Source organism: Anabrus simplex, chromosome 1 (assembly GCF_040414725.1).
Source record: "Anabrus simplex isolate iqAnaSimp1 chromosome 1, ASM4041472v1, whole genome shotgun sequence".
Classification (NCBI taxonomy): Eukaryota; Metazoa; Arthropoda; class Insecta; order Orthoptera; family Tettigoniidae; genus Anabrus; species Anabrus simplex.
The window spans coordinates 1,570,230,259-1,570,243,140 of NC_090265.1; the positions used below are offsets into that span (position 1 = coordinate 1,570,230,259).

The following is a 12,882-nucleotide window of genomic DNA, read 5'->3' on the forward strand; positions in this document are numbered from 1 at the left end:
TAGAAGCTTTTGAAATGTGGTGTTAAAGAAGAATGCTGAAGGTGAGATGGATAGATCGAATCACGAATGAAGAGATACTGAATCGAATTGGTGAGAGGAGATCGATTTGGCTAAATTTGACGAGAAGAAGAGATAGAATGAAAGGACACATCTTAAGACACCCAGGACTTGTTCAGTTGGTTTTTGAAGGAAGTGTAGGGGGTAAGAACGGTAGGGATAGACCAAGATATGAATATGACAAGCAAATTAGAGCAGATGTAGGATGCAATAGTTACGTAGAAATGAAAAGGTTAGCACAGGATAGGGTGGCATGGAGAGCTGCATCAAACCAGTCTATGGACTGATGACTCAAACAACAACAAGGGCCACATCAATCAGCTGTATGTGATGTGTGTGTCGTGTGAAATGCCCATGCATAAGACCTGCCCCAAAATCTCTCCATCTGATTACTATAAAATTAAATGTGGCTTGTCGTCTTGGCAGTGCTGGAAGTGTTGTTCCCCAGTACCATCGGACTCGTACTTGAACAGCACATGTAAAATAATCAAGAAAGATCCTACCCAAAAAATTCAGCAGCAACTAAAACAAATCTTAAAGGATTTTTCATTTCTTTTTACAGATAAGGAGAAATCTAGACTATTAACCCATTGATCTGCAATTTTTCTTGAAAATAAATATACATTGATTGTGATTTAATCTGGATTAAAAGAGAACACTTTTGCTACAGGAAGTTAACACACTGAAACACAGTTCACATTCTAACAATAGTTCAACACAGTGTGGTAGATCTTAAAACACTCATATACATGCAGTGCCACCTTACACTTATCACATTCATAGCGGGATTCACCCCTGTTCTTTCCCTTGGGATTTTTTCCTCCGCAGTCATAGCAGACCTCGCACTTTCTTGATGGAGATGCCTTGCTTGCTCTTGCTATTATTTTGACAGAGAAGTGAGTGCAATGTTTTTCTTGTAACCTCACTGGTGTACTTCCTGCACTGGGCTGGCCTCTGGTTGGATAATCAGGCAGAACAACACCCTCAAAATTTGCTCCGCAACATCACCCCTGAAACTGGAAAAGCTGGGCCTCCTTTTTTTGAGGATTCAGCATGTGATTAATTACTTCAGCCTTCCCTGGATTCTCGCCTAATCTTGTTGCTACCATAGAGTTCAGTTCTCCATCTATAATGCACCACATATTATTTGGTACATTGTCTGTTTGTGTACACTTTGTCTTCTAGGTTATGCACACGACCACCTGTGTCCCCGTCTTCATTTTCTTCAATAATATCATCTAATTCTTTGGAATTACTAATGCTAACGTCACTCGAAGGTAATTCAGTATCACTTTCATCGGAAAAACCGTCACTGACATCAGTTTCCTCCAAAAACGTAATATTCGAGCTTTATCCGACTCGGCCATGACATTGATTTTACCTTCACTAAAGCTTTACGCGTCAATTTACTCGATCATATTTAGACTCTTTGGCGGCAAAATACGTAGCTGAAGGGCAAAGATAGCTGAAATACGATTACCAACATCTCGTAGACATGTTGGGATTGCAAAGAAATATCGATATGTATCCGTGGAAACCTCAACAAAGCAATAAAGAGGGTGGACATTTATGGGAACCCATGGACAATGACGGAAATTTCCGTCATTGCAAGGCAATGGGTTAACCATGAACCTAGGTCTTCCTACAGTTAAAGCCCTTCCAAAAATCTGTAAGCCTAATATTTCCATCCAGCCAATTATCAACTATAGACCTAGCCCGCTTTACGAAGCATCCCAGTTTATCCAAAGTTTCCTAACAAAAAATTATCATTTTCTCTCCAACAAATCCATTAAAAACACTATCAAACTAATTGAGAAATTAAAGTCATTTAACATACAACCTAACCACTTTCTTCATTCTTTCGATATAGTAAATATATATCCGAGCATACCAACTTCAAAACTTTTCATCATCATTGAAAACAATTTAAATAAGTACAGTTCTCTCCGTAAACTAGAAACACCAGATTTCATGCATCTCCTGAAATTGGTCATCAATAATGTCATTATTTTTGACAAAATTATCTACCAACAGAATGGACTGGCGATGATATCACCTGTATCAGGAATTTTAGCTAATCTCTATTTGGATAATTTGGAATATTCAAAAATTAACAACAACGATTTTCCAAATATTCTTATATGGACCAGATACGTTGACGATACATTTGTCATCATGAATGAAGCAATCAAGAACACGGACTCCACTCTCCAAGACTTGAATAGCATTGACCCCAACATTAAATTTACACTTGAGTCCAAAATTAATAGAACAATCAACTTGATGGATCTAACCATTATCAGAAATCCCTCTAACATATCATAAAATTTATAGGAAAAATACATAAACTGCTAATATTATCCACAAAGATTCCATACATCCCTTAATAATGAACCTCATACCATAAGGGCAATCGCCAAGTTTAATGGGTACAACAGGCCATTCATAGAACAAATAATTAACAAATACAGGAACCGGCCCAAGACCACTCTCATAAAAGAAAGACCAGAAGGTCTTATTCTATCCATTTTCACTTATAAAAACAACATCCACAAAATCACCAATCTTTTCCGAAAACACAGTATATGAATTTTATTCAGAAGCAACAACAGAACCTCTGAAATTTTACGCAGCTCTTCATCAATTAATACCCGCAACATTTACTCCAAATCTGGAATATACAGATTCAAATGTATTGAATGCAGCAGCTCGCACATGGATCAAACAGGACATAGCTTTATGATTAGATATTCAGAACACGTCAAGGCAATGAGGTACAACAAATTCTCCGCCATAGGTCAGCATACGCATGACTCTAATCATAAATTCACAGACATTGAACATGACATGGAAATTCTTCAAACACCAAATAAGGGACCCATCATGAATATTATCGAAAGTTGTTACATTAATTGCGATCAGTATTTCAACCCCAATTATAACCTAAATGAAATCTATGAAAAAACCAATATTCTTTTTGATCTTTTAATCAACTGGCTTAAAAACATCAAACTATCGAAAAACAATTTGATCTTCCAAGTCATCCGCAATTCCCCCCCCCGCGTCAATTACCTCCAATACCCCATCCTTTTGCCCCATCATATTTCCATTCCCCGTCGGTGCTCTGCCTCCTTCCTTCCCCTTGCCACTTCCCTCTGCCACACACACACTCTCTCTCTCTCTCTCTCTCTCTCTCTAACATGTATGTTAAACATGCTGCTCAAGGTGAGTTAATCATTCATTTTTAATGGTTCTAGTCATTTCCATACATTGCTTCCACCATCTTCTACACCTAAATTGGCTTCCTATTTTTTTCTTCAGGTTTCAAATTGAAGTGGGAGTCTCAAGCTCAGGTCACACTATGATCTCCATAAGACCAATTCAACTTCTTTGAAACCACCTGATTTAAATGAACAAGTGCCAACTCATATGTCTGTTAGGTCATCAGCCCAGAGGCTGGTTGGATCCTCAAATAGCACCACCAAAGGTTATGCGGTTATAAGGAAACGGCAAAAACCAATGGCAGCATCAAAATGAGGTGTACTAGGCAAGACGAGGAGTGAGGTAGTTTGCCATTGCTTTCCTCACTGGGTCAGAAATTGCTATTACAGCACAACTGACCCTATGAGCAACACCTTTCATAACACTCAGATGCACTAGTCGTGCTCTGAATGTCATTACTCAGCACCACCCATACCCCAGCAACTTCCATATTGTCAAAGCCATGGATGAGACTGGGACTTCGGTGAAAGCTACACTTTACTCTGGCCTGTGTCAAGAGATGGATACAAAAGTACTGTATCCATCAAGAAATGGCAGCAGGCATGCCAACTCATATAGACAACATAAATATTGTAGATTTCACTTAACCTGGACATACGCAGGCTGGACTACATAATATCATATAAAATATACGACTGAGTCGCTATAAGAATTACAGGTGCCGAAACTAGAGTACCCTTATGACATGTGATTGATTCACAATAAAACATTATTGTATTGAAAAGGTGGACCTTTGAAAACCTTTATTTTACTGCATGTTGTATATTCTCTAAATCTTCTGTGAAGTTTTTCAGCTGTGTGTAACACACTGGTAAAAACATCAAAAACTGTACTTGTTTTCTTTTATTATTGAACATACTCTCCAGAATTCTGCTTGTAGCATGCCTAGTACATATAGGTAATTTACAGAATAGAATAAATTACAGTCAAAAGATTATAATAGTAATATATTATGCACATGGCATAATTAAAATTTGTGTGATTTCAGATGTTGTACAAGATGTGGCATCCAAGGGTCTTGGCCTTGTGTATGAAAGTAGTGATGAGGAGGCCCGTAGTCGTCTCATGGGTGAGTTATTGGACCAGCTAACTCAAGGACGTCGTACTGTGTCCCAAGTGACCAGCAACACAAAGCTCTTCGAGGAGGGTCAGCTTGGCAAGGCTCCTACTGGGTATGAATTTAATAAAACTCTTGACTCTGTTAGAATTGCTTCATCGTACCAAGTTTCTAGTTAGTTTTCAACTATGAAATGAAGTACAGGCAACATTGTTACAGTAACGAAGAAAAATAAATCAAGTTATCAAGTCAGTTACATACTACACTCATTTAACTTCCCACTGGACTTTTCCCTGTCACAGACTGTACTTGTTTCATTGTGTTGTACTTCCTCTTCAGTATTCTGTTCATAACCTGACTAGTTTCAACATGTAGATTCACAGTATAGGACCAGATACTATTTATATACAATAGTAATAATGAGAAGAAGAAGAAGTTTTTTTTTTTTTTTTTTTTTTTTTGCAAGCTGCTTAATGTCGCACTGACACAGATAGGTCTTACGGCGATGATGGGATAGGAAAGGGCTAGGAGTGAGAAGGAAGCGTCCATGGCCTTAATTAAGGCACAGCCCCGAACAACAACAACAACAACAACAACAACTACTACTACTACTACTACTACTACTACTACTACTACTACTACTACTACCTGAAGCCGTATATGCTGTTGAGTGCTTGGTCTTCGCTTCTTGCAGTGAGATAGATAGTATCCAAATAAAAGAGAGGAAATGCCTACAAAACTGAGATGGAGTACCGGAAATCCAGAAAAGCTGACAAATGTTAACCATAGTCCTAAGGAGCTGAAACAATTTTTAATAATAATAATGCTACTAGTTTAATGTCTGTTCAACTATAATAATATTCATATGGCCTCGGCTACCATGTGCAAGCATTTTAATTTGACGCCACATGGCTGATTGCTCGTCAGTTTCCGTGTTCTGTTTTACTCTAGGTCTACTAGATGTCAGGGTAAACTGAATCTCTCTTTGGGTGTCTGTGGCTGAGTTTCAATGTATTTTGTCGGTTAAACACCTACGGTATTATTTTATGTGCTGATATCGTATGACATGGAGAGTTGAATGGATTTTTTTTCCGCCCTCCAAAAATCCGTCTACCTTTGCTGGACTTGAACTCACTGTCTTGGGATCTGGAGGCCAACACACTATCACTGATCCACAGAGGAAGCTGTCTATTCAACTACTAGTAGTATTGAGAAATTAGCAAAGGCCAAGATTGTACTCTGAAAAAGATTCTTCAACGCGCGGGTAAATCTAGACACAAATTTCTCACGTTGAAGTACTCAGGTCAGGAGAAATCCTGTGATGGAACATGGTATGACCTGCAGTTGTCTGGGTGGTGGTGGTGGTGGTGGTGGTGGTGGTGGTGGTGGTGGTGGTGGTGGTGATGATGATGATGAAGTACTCTGTATCAACTGCCTGCAACTAGAAAGATCAAGCAACCTTAACTTAACAAGGCAGCCATCTAACCAGCTGAATTATGGAACCTGCGTTAGGTACATCTGTTGCAATGGAAAGAGGACTGATAGAGAAGTGCATGCTTATATATATGGCATTTGCATTGGCGGTAGAACTCAAATGAATAAAACACAACTTCCTAATCAACAAGCATCAAACTTCATTAGTGAGATTGTGTACATTATCAGACATATTCCTTGGCATAAAAGACTTGACAATAATGGTAACGACAGAGCTTGATAGCTGCAGTTGCTTAAGTGCGGCCAGTATACAGTATTCGGGAGATAGTAGGTTCGAACCCCACTGTCGGCAGCCCTGAAAATGGTTTTCCGTGGTTTCCCATTTTCACACCAGGCAAATGCTGGGGCTGTACCTTAATTAAGGCCATGGCCACTTCCTTCCCACTCCTAGCCCTTTCCTGTCCCCATCGTCGCCGTAAGGCCTATCTGTGTCGGTGCGACGTAAAACAACTAGCCAAAAAAAAAAAAAGGTAACGTAGACATTGTATTACAGTATTGCGCTGGGGCAGCATTTGGTCGTCTCCTTAAGGGGGGTCATACAGTAGATTATACTAAAAAATGTCTTTTTTAAAAATAAATCTCATAGGAAAGGTTGAGGCTTTCTAAACACAGATACGAAGTATTATGTAAAAATTTCTCATAGTTTTAGAGATATTTGCATTTTAGTGACAGCTTGCACATTGTGATCGGCGTGGCTACGTAGCAATGGATGCAACTTTACAGCGACAGACGGTTGTGTGGTTTCTCTTTTCGTCAATTTCTTATATCACTGGATGCATGGTTAGTATTCACGTAAGCCATGCCTGTATCCTCGGTTTAGTGAGTTGTCTTTGAGAGTGGAAAGCTTTGAACTTCTGTTTCCAAGGTTTCTGTTGTGTACTTCTTGGCGGTAGTAGCAGTTTGTTTTCAAACTTTCCATGTGCTTGTATTACATTGTGTTGTGAATTGTGATCATAATGCCTAACAAAGGGAGCATTGCAAGACGGAAAAAGAGGAGATTTGCTGGAAATCACTTTTCTAATGAAGAGAGGGGTGATAATGACAATGTTATTTTTGACATAACCAGTAGGCCTAGTGCATCAACCAGGAAACTTGGGCCGGAGCTTAGGTCACCTGTCAGTGATGCTAAGGATACTGACAGCGTGTCATATAGGATTATAGATTTTCTTCTTTAGTGCATAATATAAGTGAACTTTTGTGCTGCAAACTGTGTCATGGAAATGTGAAATTAACTGGAAGTAATATATCTGGATTGGCAAAACAGAGTTACTGAGAAGATGTCTAAAAGGGAGAAACCAAAATGCAAATGAGTCATTCAACTGTAAAGTTTGGTCCATTTGTCCCAAAACATCATGCAATGGTAATAAAATTGTTCAAATAGGACCTCCAGTGCAGTGGCCAGTTTTAATGATGGAGCTAGCAGTAATCTACAAGGACTGAGGGCATTGGGAATCAAAGTTGGGAAGAATACTGTGGAAGCTTTGAGAAAGTTTGACAAGGTATGTGTAGATTCAGCTGGGAAAAAAAAAAAAACTCTACTCAACTTTGGAGGCTAGAAGGACTAGGTGAAACTCAGACTGGAAGAACTATCCAAGAACATCCAGACAGAGGGTATAACATATAGCAGTGGAGCCTTCTAAGGTGAACGGGGAGTAGAACTGTGTGTGGCAACTTTACATGCGATATCCTGAAAACTGACTTTTTCAAACAAGAAACGTAATATCACAAGTACCATTTGTCTGATCTAAATGAACATTTGCACAGTTGGTCAAATAGGAATTCTATAGAAGATTAACAAAAATAATGGAACGGAGACAAAATTTAGGCTTAGTATAATGATATAAATTGGTAATAAAAATGTACAAATTATATGTATATTTTTTAAAAATCTGCCAAATTAATTTGAATGCACTTAAAGATTTCATTTTAGTCCATCCTCTATAATATTCTGTCACTTTCGATTCAAACGAAAGAAAACAACCTTTAAGCTCATATTTAAAGTGTTATGTTTTATGTCATATCATGGGGTTAATAATTTTATCAACATTTATTAATTAATAATGTGGCTACTTTACATTAAATTTTGATTTGTACTATATCAAACAATAGGTTAGGTTGTTATATATCATTATATTAATTTTCAATGTCCTACTTGAAATAATGTAGGAAATAGTCATATTTTTGTCAAGTGGTAACTAAACATGGCATGACTAGTGTATGACCCCCCTTAAATGGGTCTTTGACAACTATAAGCTCTGTGTTCAGACTATGCTGTATGTTTACAAAACTATATTGACACCGGGTATGGATACAAGATTTGCACTACTTAGAGAAGACATGAAATATCTAGGAAAATATCACCAGAATATTGCTCTCTTAGAAAAATACTTCAAGTAAAAAATGGTTGGACTATTGAACAAATATCATTATTTAGGTAGCAACCAATACCACAACATGATCAGCATTGATGGACCAGCCATGTCACTCACATCCACATCTTCCGAAGAAATACTTAAGTTGTGTGTATTTGTGTTTGAAGATGCTGATTTGGAATGTTAAACTAGTAGTATTTCTTGTAATATTTCCTTTCCATGGAATTGCTTGTTGTTGTTGTTGTTGTTTAGCTTCACTTTATCACGCTACCGTAAGTGATTGTTGCCACCAGGATATTTCCCAATTCTGATGTATTTGTTAATAATAATAAAAAGTTATTTATCCGTAATTGAAGGATGGATAACATGATCACGCAGGACAGCAAAATTGATACAAGGATGTTGTAAAGTCTAATGTGAAGAACTGTCAAATTGGGATCTGTAACTGGGAGACCTTAGCTTCTGATCGACTGATGTGGTGACATGTTGTCCATGACTATCCAAATATTTTGGACACATTAACATTAACAACAAATGCACGAGTCTGATAAAAGAGATCATAAAAATCTGAGTGATTTGGCTACTCAGTTTGAGTCATGTAGCTGTCAGCTTGCATTCAGGGTTCAAGCCACACTGTCAGCAGTCCTGAAGATGTTTTTCTGTCATTTTCCATTTTCACACCAGGCATATGCTGGAGCTATATCTTAATTAAGGCCATGGTCCCCATGGTTCCCATTCCTAGCACTTCCCTATCCCATCGTTGCCATAAGACCTGTCTATGTCAATATGATGTAAAACAAACAAGTAATAGAAAATGAGGAGAAAATCAGAGAAGAAATGACCACCAAGTTCTACAATAATAAGGAACTTTAAAAGGTGTGATATGCCAAAATTGCAGCTGATCTTGTGGTTTTAGAATTGGTCTCTTCAGCTATCTAGAAACTTGTAAACTAAAAAATTAATTACTCAGAAGACAAATGTTACACTCATTAAGCGAGTAATTATCTGTGATAATGATGACTAGAAATTAAAATTAAATGATATCAAAATATAACAGTATGTATTCCCAACTACTATACATTATTATTATTATTATTATTATTATTATTATTATTATTATTATTATTATTATTATTATTATTATTGTTTTGTTTTGTTTTGTTTTGTTTTGTTTTGTTTTGTTTTGTTTTGTTTTGTTTTGTTTTGTTAAAGAATGTGTTTGTAAAACTTTATCCTTATCTCTGTGCTCACCTCTATTCTCCATACCTAACACTTTTCTCATCTTCAGTCCACTTGATTAAATATAGATGTCATTCATTTTCATTCTTGTCTCATGTACTCTTAATAATGAATATCTGATGTTATAGTATCTGTTTCCTGTAAAACTATTTTTGTGATTTTATAGAGGTAATGTTATTCAATGTATACATATATATGTATAATAGGCTTTATTTTGTTTTCTTGTAGAGGGAATCTATCAACCTACAAGGAGTTGTGTGATTTGGCTTCTGATCTCAATCAGCCAGAACTCATCTACAAATTTATGCACCTGGCTAATCATAATGCCATCTGGAATTCAAAGAAGGTAAATCTGTACAAATATATATATATATGCATATCAACCCATCTAACTAAGAACATCGTATCTACATAGTATAAATTATGCAAATACAATGTTCATAGTTGGAGGGGTCGATGTGCAGAGTTGAGAAGTTCACCCACTACCCCGAGGATTTTAAAATATGGGCGGGTCCAATGACAACCATGAGCTGGACCCGGGCCTCTCATATAAAAGAATTACCCATAAAAGGCAAGAACCGAAGACAGAAATAGTTTTAACACAGATTGGGGTTTATTTTCATAATATTGGCTGGTGCAGAGATATGATGAGCAATACATAAAGACCATCGTAAAGACTTCCTAACTTATTTCTCCTTTATAGGTACATAGGGATAGATGATATTCATCCCTATTCACACATTACCAGCAAAAGGTATGTTACCGGGCGAGTTGGTCGTGCGGTTAGGAGCGCACGGCTGTGAGCTTGCATCCAAGAGATAGTGGGTTCGAATCCCACTGTCGGCAGCCCTGATGATGGTTTTCCATGGTTTCCCATTTTCACACCAGGCAAATGCTGGGGCTGTACCTTAAGGCCACGGCCACTTCCTTCGAAGTCCTAGGCCTTTCCTATCCCATTGTCACCATAAGACATATCTGTGTCGGTGCGACGTAAAGCAAATAGCAAAAAAAGAAAAAAGTAAAAGGTAACTCCTCGTGAAAGTTTTTAAAGATAAAAAAGAAAAAAGGAAGCACATCATCCAACAGATTTTATTACAACCCCCAAAGAGGTGACATGGAGAAAGGATAAGGGGTGTTGCTATAGCTACACAGAAAATAAACCATCGTCAAAGACGACATGGAAAACATTAATATCAGATCCCAAAATTTAAAAATAAAATGGCTAAACCAGCCAGGAATAGAGATAAAGCAATCAAATAGACAAACATACCAGAAAAACAGAAAGTAACATACATAAGGTATCCAAAAAAAATAACAAACCCAACATTCATACAACGCATTCATACAAGCACAACGAGAGACCCTATGCACAAGGCAATATAAATACAGATTCAAGACACACCACGACGAAACCGCAGTAGCATGAGATAAGTGACTCAAAGGTCCATGAGCTCGATCTGAGGGTCCAGATCCAAATATTAGGGCGGCTGCAATACAAGGCAAAGCTCACCCAATCATAGAAATAGTCTAACCACAAATACAGAATGGGACGCATTCATATCCCTTCACGGTAGCGAATATGAATTGTTCCTAAGTAGCGTATTAAATACACGTCGTCATGTGAGCTCAACCAAAACGTCACAGGAGGAGTGAAAAAGACATGGTCTCGAATACAAATACATAGTAATCAAACAGCACCACACACACGTAAATTAAAACGGGTTAGTTCTACCTTTTTGTCCCTATATAGGAACAGATACGTAAATATGTATATATATCCGGCAAAATATGAAAATATGAAATATGAATATAAGTTCTCCACGATCAGAACAAGGAAAAAAGAACAAAACAAAACTGGGATCATAATGAACACTAGATTAGCATAGCTGTGGCAATCCGAAGGAAGTAGAGAAGTAAATATCTGGAAAAAGGTCCATCTGTATGAATCAATCATGTACTTTAGCTCAAGGCAGAGAGCCACGTATGTTAAATAGCGAATCTTTCTTAATATACCATTTATATGAAATGAAACATGTTTCATAATATAGCTTGTCTATCTCGTTTACTAAGGCTTCCATTTTTTATCTCGGAGAGCAAAGCAAACAAATTAGGATTGAAAAGAAATGCTTTGGAAAATCATAGCAGTATGAGGCGCCATCTGTCTAACCGTGAAAGAGGTAGATGTTAGTCAGAGAAAAGTTATCATTATCAAGTAACAGACATGTGAATTCTATATCAAGGAATAGACTCACAAGCCCATTCTGGGATATAAGTATAGAAAACACTAGGTGTGGCACAGAAGTAAATGAGTAAAATTAATCTGAGTACTTGTAATGAATATATTCTTAGCAATTTTTACTCGTAATTGTTGTTTTTTACAAAAAAAAAAGTTTTATTTATAATTTACTTCTTAAAATAAAATTGTAATTGTTGTACGTTTATCTTGGACTGAGAAAAGTTGCTTTAGGAAAATGATGAGAACATTTTTGGGGTGGTTGAAACAAATTGTAACTTGAGAATTACACTACGAATACATGTGGCTATAACATACAAAAATTTCATTACCATCAGACAAGTAATTTTCCATTATATGTTCTTAAGTGAGTGGTTACTAGAGAAGAAGCCATAAACCCTGACAGTAATAACTACAGCCACAAATGAAATATAATGAACATCAATAACAATTTGTCTCATACATTCTAATGCAGAATTAAACAAGGAAATTATTGGTATAACTCATTTTGAAATAAGCTTGTCCATTCATTTGTGATTAATGTTTTAACTCAAGTGTCCATAATAAAAAAATCCAACAGTAATTCATTTAATTGCGGCTTTTGTCTCATTAATGGATTAATGTTGCTGGATTGGGGGCTTGAAGCAAATTATTTATATCTTCATGCATATTGTCACAGGTCTGTTTCACTCCTGTGGTGACAGAATGTTGCTTTAGTTCATTGATATTAAGATTAAAATGTCATTGACTAGGGTGGAGGGGAGCTCTCTCTGTGCCCATAGATTGAAGCTAAAACAATAATAATCGTATGGCCTCAGCTACCGTGTGCAGACATTTCGATTTGACGCCATCTGGCTGTCTGCTCGTCAATTTCGATGTTCCGTTTTACTCTAGGCCCACTAGATGGCAGACCAAGTAAACCGGATCTCTCTTGGGCATCTATGGCTGAGATTTAATGAATTTTGTCGGGTAAATACCAAATGTATCACCAGAGATCTTTTACATGCCGACATCATACGACATGGAGTATCGAATGGACTTTTTTCCGCCCTTCAAAAATCCGACTACCTCTGCCGGGTTTGAACCCGCTATCTTGGGATCCGGAGGCCGACACTCTACCAAGGATCCACAGAGACAGCTATAGATTG

The 12,882-nt window shown here is 37.3% G+C and overlaps 1 protein-coding gene across 3 annotated transcripts in view; it reads left to right on the forward strand.

Annotated features, from left to right (window-relative positions):
• The window catches only part of LOC136858532 (proteasome adapter and scaffold protein ECM29), a 925,266-nt gene that overhangs the window by 497,088 nt on the left and 415,296 nt on the right, over positions 1-12,882 (forward strand). For all 3 annotated transcript variants that reach the window (XM_067138136.2, XM_067138135.2, XM_067138138.2), the window contains 2 exons: positions 4,328-4,511; positions 9,730-9,847. In XM_067138136.2, the coding sequence (XP_066994237.2) occupies positions 4,328-4,511; positions 9,730-9,847 (302 nt within the window). The remainder of the gene's footprint in view (positions 1-4,327; positions 4,512-9,729; positions 9,848-12,882) is intronic.